The sequence below is a fragment of the Papilio machaon genome, chromosome 3, assembly GCF_912999745.1.
Source record: "Papilio machaon chromosome 3, ilPapMach1.1, whole genome shotgun sequence".
NCBI lineage: Eukaryota > Metazoa > Arthropoda > Insecta > Lepidoptera > Papilionidae > Papilio > Papilio machaon.
Genome location: NC_059988.1, coordinates 9,543,178 through 9,565,584, shown reverse-complemented (window position 1 = coordinate 9,565,584; position 22,407 = coordinate 9,543,178). Strand labels below are relative to the sequence as shown.

Here is a 22,407-nt window from a genome sequence, read left to right as displayed (position 1 = left end):
GTTGTGTTTTCTTGGGATAAAAAGTAAAAAAGTTCTGTCACAATTTGACGTGACTAATCTTGAAAGCCACAAGTGTCATTTTTTCACTCTGGCTACACTGAGAATCAGTTGTCAAAATTATTTTATCCAGCGGAGGAGGTTGTCGTGTTTGTTGTATCAATTTGTATGTCAATTATCAATTAACCCTTGTTAATAATGGCCTGTTGATTATTAAAAAGCAGTGCTTGCTGCAGATATTATCGATGTGCAGTGTAGTGTGTGTGTAAATAATGGCTGCTGGCGGCGAGGAACTGTGGCGCGAGTGCGCGTCCTGGCTGACGAGATGTGGCTTGCTGCGTCCGGACCACAAGGCAAATTGGGAGACGAGTACTATACACGATTTGGCTTATACGTTACGTGACGGTGTTTTACTTTGCAATTTATTAAACGTATTGCATCCTGGCTGTATCGATATGAAGGATGTAAATCAAAGACCGCAAATGGCTCAGGTATGCTAGCAAAAAAGATCGCAATCTGCGTACTAAAAAAAATCAATAAAATATGCCTTAATGGTTTCTATCGTCGTTGATAACATATTTAAATTATCTATTGTTTCTTCAGAAATTGGAGTTTTTATGCTCTTTAGTTATGTTTAATGTCATACATTAAACATCCCATTTATAACTTACTAAAAAATATCTTTAAAGAAAAATTATTATAAAACTGTCCTGGTTGAACAGTATTCTCCATATATATCACATGGATGTTAATTATGTATGCAGTAGTGAGTAGTGTTTGGTCCCATTCATGTTTGGTTGAAGTATTACAATTCAATGAATATATTCTACTGTTATCAGTGGCATGAATGAATGAGGTTGTATTACATTTACATATTCACTCTATTTACAACAGTGATAGCATCTACACATTCAACTGTAGTTAGCATTTCCTGATAACTTTTAGATTGACTTATATATTTTTTATTCATATGTTAATTGTACAGAGACTATTATTACTACACAAGAAGTATGTCTAGAATTTTGCATATCAATTATAAGGTTAAAATGTCAGTAGTTATCTATAGATAACTAGCTGTCGCCCGCGACTCCGTCCGCGCGCAGTTAAAAAATGGGGGGGGGTTATGAAAAATAGATGTTGGCCGATTCTCAGACCTACTGAATATGCTCACAAAATTTCATGAGAATCGGTCAAGCCGTTTCGGAGGAGTATGGCAACAAAAACTGTGACATGAGAATTTTATATATTAGATTTTAATTGGTCTTAATTCTAGGATTTCACATCTGTAAACATTTTTAATTGTGTCATTAAGTTCAATTTAATTCTCTTATATTATGTAGCAAGGAAAATTCTGTCAGTTTACGGAAGCATTTCTCTAAGAGTTTGCTCAAAATGATGATTGTCAGGAAATACAATGACCATAAGGTACAATATTTAGTGAAAATCTTCACTATATTAGTAAAAATACTTAAAAATTAATTAAGTTTTATTGAAGTCTTATTTGTATTATTTAATTGATTTCTTTTGGTGAGGAAGTCATATTACTATAAAAATAAGTTGACCTTTATATCTTATTTCTTACTAATTATAAATGTGATTGTTTGGATGCATATGGATGGATGTTTGTTAGAAGGTATCTCCAGAAAAGGTCAAGGGAACACAATAAGAATTGGCATAGTTGTGGATCATAGTCTGGGCTACTAATTAAGTTTTTTTTTCTTCTGTCTGAAGACAGTTTGGACCACAGCTAGTATTCTGATGTTTAAAAAAAATTGTACTAGTAAGGGAAAACTATTACAAGTTATTTATATTTACTGGTTGTAATCTTGTTGTTTTTGTAAAAACATATATAGGATTACTATTGGCTTTTTAGTATATTTAACATCAGGAAAATAAGTATAAAATTATGTTATTTAGTTAATTACTTAGTTGTGATTGATAAGTTACCTTTAACTTTGATTGCTATAATAATAATCCCTCATCATATATTTGTTAAACAATTTTAATATAGGAAATTATTTATTTACAGTTTCTATGCATGAGGAACATTAAAGTATTTCTGCGAACATGTCATGAAGTTTTTGAGCTACGAGAAACAGATCTCTTTGATCCTTCAATGCTCTTTGATCTCTCCAACTTCCACAGAGTGCTGTGCACTCTGGCTAAACTCAGCCAGTGCCCTAAGTCATTGGCTAAAAATGTTAAGTAAGTTGATAATTTGCAAATTATGTATTATTCAATGGTTAGAATGTTTATTTCAAGAAATTAATATATAACTATTCTTATGTCTATTATAAGAATGCGCTCTTATTGCGAACATGAGTACTAAGAACAAATTTTAAATTTACAGAAAATGTATGTAAATACGCAGTTTTCTGGAAAGGTTTGATTTTTAATTGATTAATTCAATTGCAGGCCATTCTCAGCTCATCGGACGCAATCCGAAGAAGATATATACAAAGATCTGCAATCTGTGTAAGTACTTTTATGTTATAGTTTATAACAGTTACCACTCAATGATTCTATGTAATACATTATCAAATTATAGTAGCGCGAATATGTCCCTCGAAGTGGCACAATATGCTGGCAATGAGCCTCAGGAGAGGCCCGCCGAAGTACCCTGGGTGCAGTTTACAATACCCAGTGCGACCTGCGAGGACAGAGTCGAGGAGATATATGAAGACCTGTGCTATGTCAAGTTCACCTCTGCCATGCCCGAGGTGGCCATTCCATTTTACATTCTTACTGTGTTCACACACTAGCGCACGCGCCTTGGAAATGTTAATGTTATGCAGCCTTACGTAAGGTTGTGGTCAACACTGATTATTCTATCCGGTTGTACTATAATCATTTTGAATATATTTACTGCAAGTTGTTTTTAAACATTTACATAGTGACATTTTAACTTAGACGCATTTATGTCACATTGTTGTGATTGCTTTAAGGATTTTCATAATGACCACTGTCTCTTCGCCAGTAAATAAACTAATAAATTTGAATTATGTAATGTAATTTCCAATAAAAATTCTTGTCTCCTTGAACGTGAAATTTAACTGCCGAAAAACCTGTAAAACATATTTCACGATGAATAAGAGACAATATAAGTTTTATATGAGTTTTACAGCCGTGGAAACGTACGTTGATAAAAGTTGCGTAAGCCGTGGTAGTCCGAATGGCGCGAAGGTCTGCGTGCGCCGGTGTGTGAATCGTAGCAGCTGCTACATCTCTCAAATTTGTTTACGCCGTTCTGCATGGAATACACTTGCTTAAAATAGACTAGTGTGTAGAAAACGCAAACCCAACGCCCCCCTCGTCTATATCTCAGTCTTCAATGAATATTGCTGCGTACGCTTTAAAATCATGTCGTAAATATTTAATTTGGGCAGAAATAGAAACGATAAGTTATAAAAATAATCAGTGAGTTTGAGGAATAAAAATAATCTAAATTATTTTCGCTCGGCCGTTCACAGGATGAATGACCGCAGATTGATTAGTGTGGGTTTCTGAGACCAAAATCCCCGTTTAAAACATATTGTTATCTCTGTTTTATCAATAACTAGCTTTTACCCGCGACTCGTTCGCGCGGAATAAAAAAATAGAAAACGGGGTAAAAATTATCCTATGTCCTTTTCCTGGTTCTAAGCTACCTGCCCACCAATTTTCAGTCAAATCGATTCAGCCGTTCTTCAGTTATAAATAGTGTAACTAACACGACTTTCTTTTATATATATAGATATAGATGATGACAGGGATGACGGTTTGTTTTATACAGAAATTTTGGTCTCAGAAACCAACGCCTTATCTATATCAACAACTCGATATTAGAGTAATGTTCCATCTCCCTTTGTATGTATTTTAATATTTAATATATTCGATGATAATTTCCTAAGTATACACAGTTGCGAAACAAGTTATATATAAAATTCTCGTGTCACGGGGTTCGAACTTGAACTCCTCCGAAACTCATCTATTTTTCATAAACCCTCCCCCCCCATTTAGTTTTTTTAAATGCGCGCGGACGGAGTCGCGGGCAACAGCTAGTTATACATATAAATAATGAATGTAGTGTTTGCGAGTGTGTCACATGCGTGCCGAGTTGCCGGATGTGCGATGTGCGTTCAGTCGACATCAACAGTCGGCTCCCGTATGATAATGATCTAACATTATGAGCGCGCACGTGGCAACGGCTTACTTTCTTTACCAGTGGCCACTGCAACACTGGCCTCTAGTTATAACATTCTTGTTGCAGCGGAAGCATTGCTGAATGCATTCAACTCATGTCAGAGTGAATTTAGCATCAATACGTGCTTTTGATTAAGGAATTGTGGTCAGCTTAATATTTACTAGTTTTGGGAAGAATCTCAATCTTCTGTACTACAGATGTTCTTGCTTCATATAGTCACGGTTTCTTTGAAAGTATAAGAGAAAAGAAGAGAAGCTTGGTGTAGCTTCTCTGTCTATCAAAATAGCAAATCTCATTTTGTTGTTATGTGTGGATCATGAGCAACTTTGTCTTCTAAATATACACGGTTCGTTATTTTTTCGTTAGACAATACCTTTACAAAAATTTGTCTATTTCTATATATAAATCTGTTAGTCTATGGTTTCGCTGATGAAAGCAAAATGTATTGGTTGTTTACTAAAGAATTCGCCGAGCAAAATGTTTCGTCGGAATTTTCCGTCCATTATGTTTTATTTATAGAAAAAACATCGTGATTTGATTAAAGAATTAATAATAAAACCAATTTACTGGAAATCACTGATACCTGTTTTCTTCGCAATAACAAAAGCGCTTTTTGATTCAGAGTAAAAAAACAAAGGCAAATCTGCTTTTAATTAGTTACCTTTTTTAATAAGATTTTGTTCTCTTGGCATCAATTTCAAATTATACGATTTTTCTTAACATTAGCATTAAAGATTGGTTTTGGTAACAAACACTGTCGACCTCGTGAAATTATGTCTAGAATTCTATGAGAAATAATGCAAATACATAAATCATACAAAACAATATTTGCAAACTCTTTTATCAATACTATTGTCGTCTCTTGTCCAGATGAATGTTCATAGAGTTTTTTTTTTTGTATATTTTTGGTAAAACATTGTACAAAAATAATTTACGGTGTTTGTGAAAGCATATATTTGTATCTTGTCCACTCTCCCTGCGGCTATAAATTGAGAAAATCGAATCATGTGAGGGCCACGCGCCCCCACCCCGGTCCGCAGCCGCGCCACCCTGCCGACGCCCACGTGTTGCGCTGAATTCACTAAGTGCACTTTTATATCGACGCAACGTGATTAAATCACTCACTCGAATACCTCACCTTTTATGTATTATTGTTAATGATATAATTTATAAGATATTATATGGCATTTGTATTAACAATATTCCATTTTCTTCGTAAAATAATAAGAGTATTGAAAGAGTTTAGTGCACAGCCACGTCGTATTCTGAATCACCTTTATCTAATGGAAATGTTTGCCAGGTCCAAATACATTTCTCTTACCAACTTGAATATTAGGCGAATTTTGTTTACAGCATTTTTAGAAGCTAACCTGAAGTTATTTATTAAATGTAATTGATACTTTATTCCTGTCCGATCTAATTTTAATCCTCTTAATGGATTTCTAGTCTCAGGAGAGATATAAAGGCTGGCAGATTAATTACGATGCTTTATACTATAGCATTGACATTTACGCCTCCGCGTCTGATCCGTCTCTTCGACGTCGCCGTCCTTCGGGGTTGAGCGTGGGTGAGTGGTTCGATTGCGAACCTTAATGGTTTCATGGAAAAGATCAAGGGTTACAATTTAATAAAGAATGGTAGAAATCGTTTGCTAAAAGATTTGTCTATTTTATTATGTAGTCTGCATTGTACTTTCTTTTGTTTAAATATTGCAACAAGCAACAGATTATCTTTCTTCTTAATGATATTTTAACGGCGATGGATGGATGTTAGAAGGTGTTTAAAAATGGCCCAACGGATCTCAATGAAATTTGGCATAGTTGTAGAATATAGCCTGGAAGGACAAATAGACTACTAATTAACTAATTAAGCGCGGATGGAGTCGCGGGTGACAGCTAGTTTTAAAATACAAACCTCACACTAAGAGAGATCACCTCACTCAATCTTGGGTCAATTGACTTCGTTCTTCGGTCAATGAAAAGTAGATTAAGTTATCAATGTAATTTATAACTTACTAGCTTTTTCCCGCGACTCCGTCCGCGCAGAATAAAAAATAGAAAACGGGGTAAAAATTATCCTATGTCCTATTCCTGGTTCTAAGCTACCTGCCCACCAATTTTCAGTCCAATCGATTCAGCCGTTCTTGAGTTATAAATGGTGTAACTAACACAACTTTCTTTTACGCTGGCAATTTAGATTAAAAAAAAACTTCTCCACTTTAAAATAAAGTTGTGTTGCATTCTTTATTTATTTTACATATAAAATGACTATACTGTTGATAAGAGCGAGTTTTCTGTACGTTATCACAATTCGAAGTATAACGATAAATGTGTCTTAAGTTCTTACATGATAGTATTCCAGGAACACTCACGGGGGTTATTTGAACATTGCGGAATATATTCCATGTATAACGGCATATAAAATTGTCATGGCTGTGTTTTGGGCTGACAAATCCCTGTTGTAGAAGACGAATGAAAGAGGCTTACTCTCGCATGGGTTAATTTTAATCGCTTGGTAGCGTGTGTCACGATATATCCCCAACGTGTTAAATTCAGTACTTTGGCTAGATTTCGCATATATGTTATTTTTTATTTACATTATTGTTTTCTTTTGTAAGTAAGGAAAAGTCGACAAAGTATGTCTTGGAGAGATGGCTAAAGGACAGAATTGTTAAACTATTATTTTTTTTGTCACAAGCTTTAATTAGATGAAATAATTGTATATCGTGGGCGGTGGCACAGTATTTTCTTTCGACCCACTGCATTGCAAACTGTTGTTAGCAGACAATGCAAAGAAGACCTATATGATTTTCATTTAAAGGAATTAAATTGGAGTTCCAATACATCGTCCTTTGCTACCACTTCATTTTAAAAGTACATTCTTTTGTTGTATATATTCATAATCGGCAATGGTTACATCCGATAATATTTTCGTATATGTATTTTTGTAACACTTCTGACGTCAAATTTCAATGTCATACCGAATTCGTTCCGACTAAGTTTGCGTGACGAGATAATAGCTGGCATATTTTTATGAATAACGAAGATTGCAAATAAGATTATCTATTCATAGTTTATATTAAAAAAAACTTTGACTTTTTTACAAATTAATGAACATAGAAAAGTAAGTTTTTTTTTTATTTAGGACATAAGTTTGTTTAAAAATACATCTAAATTATTGAGAACATGAGAATTACTAAGCCTTGAAGTGTTTAGTTTTCCGCTGTACTAAATTGTGTTATTTCTGTCGCATACCTGTCTAAATTTGGTTCGAACCGTTCGCGGAAGACGCTAGTCCCGTTAATACACTTACCCTAGTACTTACGCGCCAGTTTAGACGCTAGGTATTATGAGCTTCAAACTTTAATGTCAGTTCGTTCATTACGACTGGAGAAAACTTTCAGCAACGGTGTCCCGCCCCCGCATTCCTTTTCATTCCGTACATACCTAAAATTCTATTGCGTGTATCTCGTGCGAAATAGCGAACCTCCATAAAGTTTGGTTGACATTATACAGTTGTGAGGTGACATAATTTAGTGCACGGATGTACTGGATGTAGGCAAATACTCGACATGTATGTCCTTTTCCCCCACATGCTTTAAACGGTTTATCATTTTTACGATAACTTAAACATATTATTGATTTTTACAAAAGGATTTTGAAGACTATATAAAGTAACGAAAAATATGAGTTATAAATGAAAAATTAGTGGTTTACCCAAAATATTTACTCTTAACGCTAATATCGTATATTGACTATAAAGTAAGATCTTAGTACAATGAACAGATTCATAATTCACTAGTAAAGAGATAAACCTTTATAATTGTTAAATAAGTTATTATTTTTATTTAAGTTTGTCGTCAATTTAAGCATAATTTTGACATAGAAAGTCCCTGGATCGTACATCCCTTGTCACAACTGTAGTACATCCGCTGAGGTATCAGAATTCCGTTCGGATGTTCGCCTGTCGTTGATATAATTTATTTCGAGCGCTTTCTAAATGTAGGTCAGTATACACTTGCCCTTGCAATAGTGATGTCAATATACGCTTTTGCCAAAATGGGTTGTTATATGAAGGTCGAGCTCCACTAAGGTCATTTTTTATAGTGCACGTTTATTACTATAAAATTTAATCGTTACCAATGTTACGTTTTACGATAGTTCTTGGTAATTACTCGTTGTATTTATGGTTATTGAGGAATATGGGTATTATAAAGTACAGTAACATTCTAGATTACGATTGTCATAGAGTGATTTATCCTACATATTTTGTCTGAGCATTTAAATCTGAAATTATTATAAATAGGTTTTATATAAAATTATTAATCTGTATCAAAAGAATACGAAAGAATACTGTTACGTTCTCGTAATAATTGTAAACGGCGTATTTAATTAATTTCTATGTAAAGCAATCTTAATAGTTATTATAATTTACTAATGTGGACATCTTAAATTAGTAAGCCGTAACATTGCTATATTAAAAAAATACTTTAATCTTACTTTGTGCTTACATTTTTTTGAGAGTGAGAACTGTGCAGTCCTATTGGTGGTCTGAAACTTCCAAGAAAACCAATATCCGTAACCTACTTTGTAAACTGTAAAGATTGTAAAACGTAATTAAAACCTACGGCGTTGTTAGTATTGGGGTTGTTTGATGTGTCGTATGCAATCAACGAGCAGTTAGAACGTTGAGTACTAGGGTGGGTGGGGCATGTGGTGGGGGCTGTTAGAGCGTACGTGTTTGATGTGTGTGTGTGTTCGGCGTGCGCAGCGGCGTCGCGTGCCCGCCGCGTGTGCCTGAAGTGAGCGAGTACACGAGCTACTGCGCGCGCATCCGAGACGAGGAGATCTACCGCGACCTGTGCGCGCTCAAGCCGGCGCCGACGCATGCGCATGCGCCCCACGCGCACGCCGCTCACGTCCATTCGCTGCAGAACAACGCTTTCGCTGTACGCCTGCATTATATTGGTTTTGTTTTTCAATTTGATTTATAAAAGACGTGTGTTGTCTTAATGTAAATTTTGAATATCTAAATATTGCTTAATTGTCTATATAATTTACTAGCAATTATTGTACCAACTTATCAACGTTAAATGCAAAGACAATAACAGTTTTTTTAACCAAAAAAAAACAACCTCTAATTAATGGAATGTCTTAAAATATATTAAAAATAGATGACAGAACTTCAACTCTTTAGTTCTTGTGTCTTTAGTATTTGGAAACTTTATTTTATATTACTTAAGCTTAAAAACCTTCAGAAATTTATTACAAAACAGTGTAATATTCTCATTGTTAATTGCAGTATAAAAAATACAGTTACGTTGTTTATGTTTAAGATGTATAGTTTAACCTTTAAATACTAAATAATATAATAATCTCCATTAAAATTGTTATAAACAACATGCTATTAAACTTACATACATAAATGTTTGCTGTAAAAGAAAACAAAAATTTACTATTAAATAAAACATCTTTCATATGTTAATTTGATTAGCTTCAAAGTACTGAATATGACTTGTTAACATAACTCTACATTTTATGTAACTAACATAGACTTAAGTTATTTTTGTGTCCTCTAACTGAAACAAACTTACTATCCTACTAACTGATATTTCTAGTTACACTTTTAATTCAAGTTTACATAAGTTGGCATCAGTTAATAATAGTTTAATTTATTTAGTAGTCAATGCTTTTTTTTATTTAAGGCAACACATGGCTTTGTTAAGTATGAGTAGTGTTACCAGAAATAATGGGTTGATAATATAAAAAATCGACCAAAACAATTACAAAAGGTTGGTTACGAAATATAGAAAATAAAAATCATTGTCGTAGTGAAAAGTAACGTTACGAAATTCAATTACGAGCGAACGGGTCGCGAAATTGAAAGTAAAAGAAAAACTGTTAGCAAATAACGAAAACTATTCGGCAACGTTTGCGATAAAATTGAACAACTTTCGGCGGCGGCGGCGGCGTGACGAAACGTACGGGAAAAAGAAATTTCACGAGTGAGTTAAGCCGCGTTCACATTTGCCTGACGTGTTGTGTCGTGATGCGTCAGAAAGGTATCGGTCTCATACAATTAATATGGTTGCGTGCACACTTCTCTGACGCAGTGTGTCGTGATGGCTTGTGTCGTGTCGCGTCAGTAGCGATCCCGGTCCGCGTCAGTTGGGTGAGGTGCGGGGGACGGCGCAGCGACACGACACAGCGGGTCGGACTAGTGTGCACGCGCACGTGTCGTGTTGTGACGCGTCAGAAGGTATGGACGACGAGCTGATCGAGTACGTACGACAATATAAAGCGATTTATGATACAAAATGTAAACAATATAAGGATCAATCTATTAAAACTAAACTATCTTTTTGTATTTACTGGATGTATCCAATATCTTCTTCTCTTTTTTTGTTTTATTAGAAGTGTTGCCAGTGCCAATAACTGCATATCTTCTTCATAATCTGAATCCGAATCGGATGATTCATGAAAAAACATTGCGAATGTGTAAACTCTCTGAGAGCTATAACGGAACTGATTAAAAATGCGTCATAACGCGTCACATAGATGTGAACAGTAGCCATCACGACACAAAGCATCACGACACAACACGTCAGACAAATGTGAACGCGGCTTTAGGAACCGCAACGCAGCGGCTGACGAGTAAAAGTTCCGCACGGCATTCCGTCCATACAGTGAATTATTCATTCGCTCATTATTTCTGGTATCATTATTTTTTTATTCGCCTCGTAGTCTAGATAGCTCGTAGTTACAATGTTTCGTAAAAGTACGCTTAGAATGGTTAATTTTTAATTTGAATGTTTCTAATTCAATGCATGCTTTACTTTCATTTGTAAAAACAAAGAGTATAATAACCCTTTTGTGTGTTTCAGCTGGCAACATCGTCGCACAGTCTAGAGAAGAGAGATTACGTTATAAGGGAGCTCGTAGACACGGAATGCAATTACGTCGACGTACTGAGTAAAATAATTAAATACTTCCTGAGGCCGTTGACACCGTACCTCAAACCTCAAGATTTGCAAGTTATTTTCTTTGGTATAAAGGTGAGAATTTTCTATAAATTACATACAGTGAAATTTGAAGCTAGTAATAAATCGCACACACAACAAGGCACTTTAAAGGAAATCAATAAAAGTTATGAACTGAAATGGACGCGAAAATCTTTTGGATTAGTAAACATCACCCTTAAATACGTTGAAGTATTTCTATAGTTTTCAATGACAAAAGAACTTATAGAACTTCATAGAAGGAACTGTTTTACGTGATTAGGAGCTGCACGAGACACACTCCGGCTTGCTGCGTCAGCTTCGGCTGGCGACGGAAGCTTGTGTGCCGGGCGGGGGTGCGCCGCGGCTCGCCGACGTGTTCCTAGCGTGGCGCGAGCGGCTGTTGCTCTACGGGGACTATTGCTCCAACCTTACACACGCACAGGACACGCTCAAGACCCTCGAGGCCAGAGACAACACATTCGCTAAACAACTAGTGGTATAGAAACATCAGGCTACTATCTACATTGTACAAATAAATAAACGCATAAGCAACCGAAGTTTGCTTTCCAGAAATGTCAGAAGGAACACAGCGATGGTCGTATACAGCTGCGGGACATACTGTCGGTGCCGATGCAGCGCGTGCTCAAGTACCATCTTCTGCTCGACAAGCTGGTGCACGAGACGCAGCCGGTACAAAAATCATATTAAACTATTCCTACACTTAAGGCACAAAATGCTCTATCTATTCAGTCTCGTAACGCCCACTGGGCATAGGCCTCTCCCAAAACCGCTACGATGATCGGTCCTGTGCAACCCACATCTAGGAGACTCCCGCAACCTTGACCAGATCATCGGTCCATCTTGCGGGAGGCCTGCCCACGCTTCGTCGATCTGTACTAAGCCGCCATTCGAGTACTTTACCTACCATATATAACTCTGGCACAATATGTATCGCAGAACCATGAAGATTTCCGTGGGCTGGAGCGCGCGAAAGAAGCAATGGTTGATGTGGCGCAATATATCAACGAGGTGAAGAGAGACAGCGAAGTATTAGCTTTACTTTCCAAAGTACAGGTATAACAGCATTCTATCATAAATATCTTCTATGAGTTTTGCAAATTTTTAAATGATTTTCAATATTTTGCGGTACCAGGAGAGCATAATAGACTGGGAGTACGGCGAGCTGGGGGCATGCGGCGCGGGACTGGCGGCGTACGGCCGGCTGCTACTCGACGGCGAGCTCAAGGTGAAGGCGCACGAGGACCAGAAACTGCGCTCCCGATACGTCTTCGTCTTCGATAAGCTTATGCTGCTCTGCAAACCCGTCAAGGTCAGTTGAATTTTGAAAAAGATATAGAAGATATTTCAGAATTTTCAGTGTATGTTTGTGTGTAGGATAATCAGTACTCGTATCGCATTGGGGTCCGGCTGGCGGAGTACCGCGTGGAGGAGGCGAACGCGCGACGCACACTCCGCGGTGAGTCGCGGTGGGCGGCGCACTTCTACCTCGTGCGTCGCAACAAGCGCGCCACCTTCACGTTGTACGCACGCACTGACGACTGCCGTCGCAAGTGGATCAAGGCCATTAGAGATGCCATGTAAGTTGGTAAACAGGTTATTTCGTACGAGGCGTTGCGATGAACACAATGTGAATTATCTCTCGCTCTCTGAGCAGAAATTCATTCGCAGCTAACTTCAAGTCGCAATAAAGTTTGTTGTAAACATTTAATCAAGCAAGGAATTTGATTATGTACGTTACTTATATTTTGCGTGTCGTTTATAGAGACAATCTGGAACCTTCCGGATGCCGCAGCACCAACCATAAGTTCGTGCTGCATACGTTCGACAAGCCCGCCACCTGCCATCACTGCTCCAAGTTCCTTAAGGGCAGAATATTTCAGGTAAGTAACATAACTTAGTTATACACCATCTTTAAGTAATATAAGTCCAACTAATGTCACGTGATATCCATACAGGGGTATCTGTGCTCGGTGTGTAATGCGTGCGCGCACAAAGACTGCATCGCGCTGTCGGGGCGCTGCGGCGGAGGACTGGCGCCTGCGCCCCCGCTGCCGCCGCACTCGCACCAGCCCGACCAGGCGCTGCACTACTACATGTGGTCAGAATATTTCTAACACTTCAAAAAACAACAACTTTTATTTAATAATACTAAATTAAATTCTACAGATTTTTGTATTAAAATTAAAAAAATCCTACTCGAAGGACCATAACAGTTTCTTTTGAAATGATATTATGATTTTTTTTATACCATAAGGTGGCAAACGAGCAAACGGCCACCTGGATTCGCCGAAATAGCCCGGTGATCGTTACCCATAGACATCCGCAAATGCGTTGCCTACCTTTAATCAACGGAGAAGGGGACGCATAGAAAGAAGATATTTCTCCTTCCTATGCGTCCCCTCTTCCGCAAAATCCACTTCCCCTTCCCTATGTTTGTAAAGGTATGTTGCTATATAGGTATATATGCTATATATATAAAGGTATATGTTAGGTATGTTGGTGAGATGGGTCGTGAGACGGCGACAGCTCGCCTCGAGCGTCGTGTGGACGGAACGTTCTTACTGCGTGTGCGACCTCGCGCCGCGCTGCACTCACCCACCGACACACACTATGCCCTCTCCTTAAAGTAAGTATTACCCTACACGTTGGTCATGTTCACATTTTCACCAATTGCAGTTCGAATTAAAAAAAATCTAGTAATAAATATAGCTTATGTCACCTTAGGATAATGTAGCTTGCAATAGTGAAATAATTTTTTACATAGGTACAATAGTTTAGGAGTCTATTCAATATAGGTAAACATAAAAGACCTCTTTGATCAACGTTGCAATGATCAGTAATAATATTAAAATTTATAAAGGTAGTTTTTTTCTTATTGTGTTGCGATGTTTGAACGGATTGATTTTTAGCCGACTTCAAAAAGAAGGAGGTTATCAATTCGACTGTATTTTTTTTTATGTGTGTTACCGCGAATCTCCGCCCCTGGTGGTCCGATTTTGATAAAAAATATTTTAATCGAAAGGAAGTGCTTGCAGATGGGTCCCATTTTTTTTTTAAATAACTAGAAGACTAGTAGATTTTGAATATAGCTTCAAAATTTGTTGCGAAAATTAGGGACATTTTTGCTTTATTGTTTTTAATTTTCTTATTTCCTTTCTTAGGCCTTAACTAAACCTTGTTGTCTATTGCCTTAGAACGGACAACACGGTGAAGCACATGCGCGTGTGTCGCAAGCCCATAGACCAGGTGCCGCACTACTATCTGTCGGAGTCGCGCTTCTTCCGCAGCGTCGTCGAGCTCGTCTCCTACTACGAGGTCACCAGTCTTGCAGAGAACTTTGTCGGGTGAGATATAGCTCGTTTAGTTTTAACTTAAATAGTGGAGAACGTATAATTTACATTGACTAATTTAGGCCTCATTCAAACAACATAAAGAAAAGTTTTTAATCTTGACAATAATCTTTGCCTTTTGTTAAATAAATTTGATATAATTTCAGTTTAAACTCGAATCTGCGCTGGCCGTTCCGTCGCGTTGTGGCGACTGTGATCCATGACTTCCGGCCGCTGGAGTCATCTCAGCTCGCTCTGCGTCCCGGCGCCAAGCTGCTGGTGCTCAGCAAGGAGGGCGACAGCCGCGGCTGGTGGAAGGGCAGGACTTTAGACAAGGTCTACTCAACTTATATATATTAATACTAGCTGTCGCGCACGACTCCGTCCGCGCGCAGTTAAAAAAAAAGTTGGGGGGGGGTATTATGAAAAATAGATGTTGGCCGATTCTCAGACCTACTGAATATGCTCACAAAATTTCATGAGAATGGGTCAAGCCGTTTTGGAGGAGTTCAAGTTCGAACCCCGTGACACGAGAATTTTATATATAAGATAGCATATGATCAAAAAATTATTAATAGGCGTCTATTAGGTAAAATTAGGCGTGTTTTATTTAACTAAATTACAATGTATTATGTCCACAGGATGACAACAGATCGGGATATTTCCCGAAGGAGTGTGTGCGAGAGGAGCCTGAATGTATCGGGGCACTGGACTGATGCCAGCTTTGCCTCGCCGAGCGCGAGCTACACTTTGTCCCGCCCCCAAGTGATGGCGACCTGGTCTAAGCCCCGCCCACAGCCACGCCCCTTCACCACGCCCATTTAGTAACAAGGGGATTAGAATAGCGGTTACAATTGCATGTAAACCGTTAAAGGTTTGGTTTTGTGGCGGCAGATAGTTTTTTTTTTAGAAGGTACTTCAAGATTGGCAATTATTGTGAATTTAAAAAGACTATATTGGAATTGGCCGAGTAAATTCATACGCTTGGGTTAGTGAAGGTACTTGAATTGTTACGAGTAAGTGTTGTTTGATGTCACCCTTTACTTATAAATTCTTCTTGACTTAATGAAATGGTATATTTTAAAACCAGAGACAAAAAAAATTATGTCAAAGTCTACTCTAGAATATATTTAATCTATGATAAAAAAAAATAGCTCTCACTACGTAAAAGTCATATCTGTTTGAAAATAAACATATTTTAAGATGAATTCGCAAATTGACAAGCGAACTTTAGTAATACAAGATTATATGAATGTTGATATTTTAGACATGGATTAGATATAATAAGTTATTTTTTATTAAATTGAGTAAATAGGCTGCTATTTTAATGCATGGAAATATTTGCTTATGTTCACTATTGTGAATGTAAAGTTGTAAAGAAAAAAAAACCTTGTATAAACAATGAAGGACAAGTTAAATCTCAATTCATTTTTTAGTGTTTAAGAAATTTGTTTTCTATTTAATGTGTAAAAATATATGTTTAAGTTTATTTTTTAATAGAAATGAATGAACACATAAATTAAATAATCAGAAAATATTCTATGAAATTGGAAAAAAAAAATGAATACGAATTAACAAAAGAACCAATCGGAGTTATGAATGAAAATATTTTTTTTTTAAATTGGCTTTATGTTAAAACATGCTCTCTCTTCTAAAAAAAAAACAAAAGCACTATAGACATATTCGATGGTGCATAAAACGCTTTAAATTTAGTGTAAAGTAGAAGTATATTTTCAAAATGCAGTTCTATTTTGCCTAAATAACAATTAATTATGACATTTTAATTAAACTAAGGTTGTTTTAAACATATTAAAAATATATATGTAACTTTAGCATATGAAATATTGCGCAAAATATATTATTGTAAATACATGATATACCACCGTGTAATATAAGTCATAAATATAAAAGATATAGTATGAAAATATTCCATTGTTTCTGTAATAAATATGTTTGAAATAAAATGTTGCCAGCTTAAAATAATTCCCGTTAAAAAAAGAAAAGATTAACAGTTTAGTTTTGACAGGTGTAGACAACTTTAGCGGAATTTCAGATTTATTTATGGCAACACTGTTGATAATCGAAATCTTGAATATTTTCAGCATCAAGATTAAATCACAATCTTACTGCTGTCTCAATTTACATCAATTAGTTTTTTTTTTTTAAATAATACTGGCCTGTTTTACATCTTAACAATTATATTTTGCAACTATAGTGAGATTTAAGTGCCAAACTAAACAATATTTTGTTACTATTTCCCTGAATTGATTACAATAAAGTTCCAAATAGATGTGCAATGAATAATGTTCCTCGCTTTTTCGATTATTTATAGTTTTCATTTAAAAAAACGCTCTTGATTTAGTATAATTTAATCGTGAAGTGCAAACCCGTGGAAAAGGTTACATAGAACATTATTCTTAACTGCGAACCATAGACAATTGGAAATGAGTTGGTGCTTTAACATAATTATTGTCTGTCTAAAAAAATATTAAAAAAACGAAGACGTATTTATAACAGTAGTAGTAGTAGTAGGGGCTCAGTTTTTTTTATTTTTTTCAGTCTTATTTATAACAGTAAATTTTGAATTATTCAATTATTTATGACTTCAATTTACAACAAAAATCGATGCATTCCAACGAGTATTATATAACCCGTTCTTAGATAAATTGCATTTGTCGCAAATTTATGAGATATTTTATTGTGTGTGAATTATTAAGGATGCTTTAAATGTACAATAAATATTTAATTTCTGTAAAAAAATGCTAATCGAATATGTAGAGTACTTGTTTAGAGTGAGCTAGAAGAAAGCTTACAAGAGAACAAGAGGTGTGACAGAGACTTCTAACTTTTTGTGCTATTTCATACAAGTAAATGTTTGTGCTAAACGTTATAACAGAATTTAATTCTTTCTATTTCATTGATGAATGTATCGTTTTAAGATATTAATTAGAAAAATAGGCAAAGGGTATTTATATGGACTCGGGAATTACAAAAACAATGACAGATATCCTTCCACATACATAGATAAAGTATATTGAAAGAATATTTTCTATATGTCAAAGTTTAAATTTAGAATTTTACATATTTGAGAAGTGGCTGTAAGAATGACCATTGTATCTCGTGTGGGTATACGCAATGGAAACATGTAAAAAAAAATTGAATACTATAGATATAGAGGATTGCCATAGAGTCAAGTCGTTTTTTTTTTTTACAACGCAACGTTCTAGTCTAGTCTTCTATGAAATGGTATTTTGTTACAGCCACTTCTTACGCGACATAATAAATTGTAAATAGATATAACAATAGAACGATTTAAATTTTATGTCTTAAAAAAAATATTTAAACGCTTCAATGTATTAAAAAAATAATTAGTAGTGAATGTTTAAAAATATATAATAAATGTTTAAACGCTGCTTTATGTCGAGTTGTGAGGACGATTTTTCAATATAAAAATATTTCATGCGTATATGGAAGATGAAATTGTGTGCGCCGACGATGATAGGGTTTTGGGCACTGACCTCTATCTGTTTAGATATGCACTGGACAGGTCGCTTCTCAGAAATGACAGCTTCTTTCATTAGACTGACTATTATTTCGAGTTTCTAACACTGCTACCGTCAGCGCAAAAATGGCGAAAATGATATAGGCACAAAATACCACAACTTGTAGCATGTCCTTTGTAATTTCGAGGTCAGTGGTATCGGGCGTTGTTACTATATGGATAGAAATGGTACAGGTAAGAAGGAATATATAAAATATGATTGTTGCATCGTAAAGATATATATTTTTTCTATTCTGTTGGAAAGAGGACCGTTCTTTGGGATAAAGATTCGTCTGGTTTAAAAATCTAAAATTTTATTTACAACGATATAAATAAATGAGCTTTGTATTTTAATTGTGAATGAAATATTATTTTTACATTAATGAATTATTTAAAAAGTATAAAAAAAAGGATTTTTCAAAAAACCTTTTAACAGGACAATTGTTTCGGAAAAATTTATTTAATTATGTAAATATATTTTGCAATCTGTAACAGTTTTTTTTACGGAACGGCCTAAAGTTTTAAATTTACAATAGCACGCACATATTATGTGATTTTTTAATATTTTTTTTAAATATTAGCATGAAGACGTAAAGTTTCTCTTGTTGGTCGTAGCAGCGAGTACCAATAATAAAATTAGTTTGTGTTCATTTCTTTATTAAACAAAGGAGCGGTCGAAGGGAAAATGATAATGTATAAATGTATTTTTATATTATTTATGTTCACGTTTGTAAATATATTAAAAAAGATAAAAAAAAACAGCATATCTCATTGTTCTCTAGTTAGATAGGACTACTCCGAAATAAATACACGTTTGGAGAAATCAAGCTTTGTTTTATTTTTTAACCAAATAACAATAAACATTAAGTATACGGTGATAAATGTTCACAAAAATAATAATAATAATTTTCTTATACCTAAAATAAAAAAGACATTTGGAACACGCTTGCACATTTTGTATTCAAAAATGTATATACTACAAAATTATAATTACTTAATTTGTTCTATCTTTTATTTAAAAAAAATTTGATAAACATTTCTTGAATAAATATTACAAAATTTTACTTACAAATTCTAATTATTTTCACATTGGCAGAAGTTTATTAAGTAGCTGGCCCTTGTAAATCTTTTTCCAATAGAGGTTTTTGCAATTGTATTAATTGGGAGTGATTAAAATTATTATACAGGAAACTTAAGCTGTTTTAAACATACATAGCGATTACTTCATGTATTTCTTTGTTACAATAAATATATAAATTATGCCATAGATTTAAACACATATAGATGGGCTTACTACATACAAATACGCTCAAAAGCGAAATTTATTTTCGAAGTCTATTTGCTGCATAATTGAACGTGGCTCTAATGTACAATCAGGGTTTATGGCTTTGATAAAATGCAAAAATTAAAAAAATATATATGTAACATGTAGAATAGCTTAACATTTACTTAAGATTAGGCGTGCTGCTGCCGAGATATGTCTGCAGGTCAGTGACAGTGGATCGGATCAGTTTTGCAGGTATAGTGGGTCTGTTGAGTCTCTTGTACGCGGCGAAGCGATGACAGCCGCCGAAACTGTAGTAGTAGTTACCACCTTCTGAGCCCTTGATCCACAACACGTCTATTGGAGGTACGTTGCCAGCCTCTTCTTCCTTCTAGAAGTTTATAAACCTTTTATTTATAATCGTTGTCATCGAAAACTTGTAATTTAAAAAAGACGCCAAACCAAAATTTGCATCAAAAATGTTAAGTATGTATGAAAATTCAAATCAATCGACCTACAATTGACATTGCCTAGAGTTAATATTATTACAAAGTCAATTTACATAAGAAATACACAAAAATACTGCGTGGATTTGCTTTATTGAATGCTAATAAGTTAAAATAATATTCTGTAGCGACGTTTTTATTTAGCAACGTGTTTGATGCCTTGATAAGCCAAAATAACAAATTAGAAATATTACAAAATAAATTTTGTAACATATCTGGTATTAGGATATTATTGTATATTTAGATATTGCAACACTTGTTTATGGTGATTTATAAAAAAAATACTCTGCGGTTCTGTGTCCGGGAATCTACACTCTACAGTTTAGGGAAAACGAACAGATCCAATTGAAGTATAATACTGTGTTAGAAACAGCAACAAGATTAAAAGTTGAGCAAATGTGCAGCTGTAGCCGACTCGACCACAGAAGTTTTTGAGCAAGGAAGGTAGACAAATGTAAAAAAATTATAAAAACCCCATTTATCAGCTTATTGAAAAACGATACCGATTATCTAGTAATTTCACAGCCTATTTTTATGACGGCACAAAATTAACAAGCGTGAGAAAAAATAATTTATTTTGTCATTCATGTGTTCATCAATAAATTCAAAAATAAACACATTTTGCTAATGTAAAAAATGCTTACTTGTATAGTTTCCATTAGTGACTGTACTTTTTTTTCATCTAGTTCCGGAACGAAAGGCCTTGTGATTACGGAAATTGGCACATCGTGAACTTCCTCTATGTATGCACTATGTATGCTTGTCATTCTTGCTGCAATACAACACACTTGATAAGAATTTTCTTGGGTAATAAATAAATTTAAAATGATAGCTATCGATTTATTTACAGTTGTATTGTTTTAAAGAAAAATTACAAAAATATTGTTTTAAACTTGAACCTTTACATGAAAAACCAAAGTGCGTGGAAATCGTTTTCATTTTAATTGTTTTTCATTATGATACACATTAATGTCATATAATCTGTGATACTATGCAACAAAATTTGATTATTTGTTTTGCGTTGAAATTTCGACAAAAAAAGTTAAACACAAGAACTACTAAAAAATGTTTTCCTTATTTTTCATCATATTTCGTCATCTATTTTATTGGTTAACTATTTCAATTCATATAGTAAATTGTCTACTTACAATTTTGTGTACTTGGCACGATTTTAGATAAAGAATTTATAGATCTTAACATTACAAATAAAGAATATAAAAAAATAATACAATGTACAGAAGAATACCGCTTTGATATGATGTCTACTCGAAACTGACTCGACAACGACAACCGAGTCATTTTCATTGAATGCCCGCCGTGAAGTTGCTTACTCATAGAGTTGAAGGTCAAGACAACACTGATAAAAATATATACAAACAAAATGATGTAGTTTGTATTAAATTATTTCTATCCAAAACGAGTGATTTATCCACACAATGAATAGAAGGGATAGATACCGGTTGGTCAAGCATTCGCAAATTGAAAACTCGTAATTAGTACTTAGGGATTGCTTTGTCACTTATTCTCGGGCTACGGGTTTAGGTGATCTTCGGGTTAGGAGTGTATAACAAGGCATTGTTGTTGTTGTTTTTTTGTCGTCTGCTAAGGATCAGGGGCGGATGTTTGTCAGGGAATCAAAGGTTGACAACAAGCGGTCCTTCTTCGTATTTTTTAACGTCGTAGACGAAGCAAGTCAATGTAAAAAAAAAATTGGGTGATTTTCTCATAGTTTTGAGTATCGAAAAATCATGTAAGGAGGATTTTTGTTAAAAACAAAAATATTTTGTTATTGAAGTGACTTGTTTTGCATTTATTATCATAACCACAATCGCTATCAAAGGATTATAAATGAACATATAACGTTATCGAATTCCAACAAATATTTTTTTAAGTTATTATTACTCGAAAATATGTTAATTTGGCACCGCTAGTGGTAAATCTATCTAACAATTAGCGATAGCAAAAATTTTAAGATTTTATCTATGAATATCAGTGCAGCATGTTTTTTAGCATTTCAATATACATATATCAGATATAAATCCCGATGATAATTCATCGGGATTTAAATGTTCAAACTGATTGTTATTTGGCTTTTGATTAAATCTCAGCTAAATTAGATTAGATCATGCTTAAAAATCAAAGGTGAATATTGTTATGGAGGAGGTAAGGATAGGTAGATGCGACTAAATAATGCCCATTTTCAAAGGTTTTAAAATAAAACACGATACATAACTACACAAAAATGTATTTAAGTCAATCTGATGGTCGCAATAACAATGAAGTCGTCGTATACATGTCGCGTACACCGCCGCGTGCTCGTGCGCAGCTCACACACTGGTGAAATATTCTTGTATTGTCGACATTGCGGCGGTGCACTCTCGGTAATCGGTAGCAATTTTATTTAATTTTTATTAAAATTTTTCAAATTTCATCGTATACTGTTTCAGATATCTTGATTTTAGAACACATCAACTTAATTCTATATAATAATAATATTTTTTTCTCGTAATCAAACTATTCACTAAATGTTATTCGTATTTCATTTGAATTTCGTATTACATTATTC

General features: G+C 34.8%; 2 protein-coding genes across 3 annotated transcripts; one reads left to right on the top strand and one right to left on the bottom strand.

Moving 5' to 3' along the window:
• The first annotated feature begins 120 nt into the window (after window positions 1-120).
• Window positions 121-15,415, top strand: LOC106712025 (protein vav). Of its 2 annotated transcripts, none has more exons than XM_045686713.1 (16): window positions 121-488; window positions 2,027-2,202; window positions 2,413-2,472; window positions 8,951-9,128; window positions 11,064-11,234; window positions 11,461-11,676; window positions 11,751-11,870; window positions 12,138-12,254; window positions 12,334-12,510; window positions 12,576-12,778; window positions 12,964-13,081; window positions 13,157-13,299; window positions 13,693-13,827; window positions 14,396-14,545; window positions 14,698-14,866; window positions 15,172-15,415. In XM_045686713.1, the coding sequence occupies exons 1-16, from the start codon at window positions 270-272 to the stop codon at window positions 15,244-15,246; spliced, it is 2,427 nt and encodes an 808-aa protein (XP_045542669.1). In that variant the 5' UTR covers window positions 121-269; the 3' UTR covers window positions 15,247-15,415. The 2 variants fall into 2 exon arrangements, with proteins under 2 accessions (XP_045542669.1, XP_045542670.1); XM_045686714.1 differs by lacking the exon at window positions 8,951-9,128 and adding an exon at window positions 2,546-2,717.
• A 4,076-nt stretch (window positions 15,416-19,491) lies between these two features.
• LOC106711988 (sulfiredoxin-1) lies at window positions 19,492-21,150 on the bottom strand. Its single transcript, XM_014504428.2, has 3 exons — window positions 20,990-21,150; window positions 20,486-20,613; window positions 19,492-19,726 (listed from the first exon to the last, which is right to left on the bottom strand). Exons 1-3 carry the CDS (start codon window positions 21,144-21,146, stop codon window positions 19,517-19,519), a joined length of 495 nt encoding a protein of 164 aa, XP_014359914.2. The 5' UTR covers window positions 21,147-21,150; the 3' UTR covers window positions 19,492-19,516.
• Between the last annotated feature and the right edge of the window lie 1,257 nt (window positions 21,151-22,407).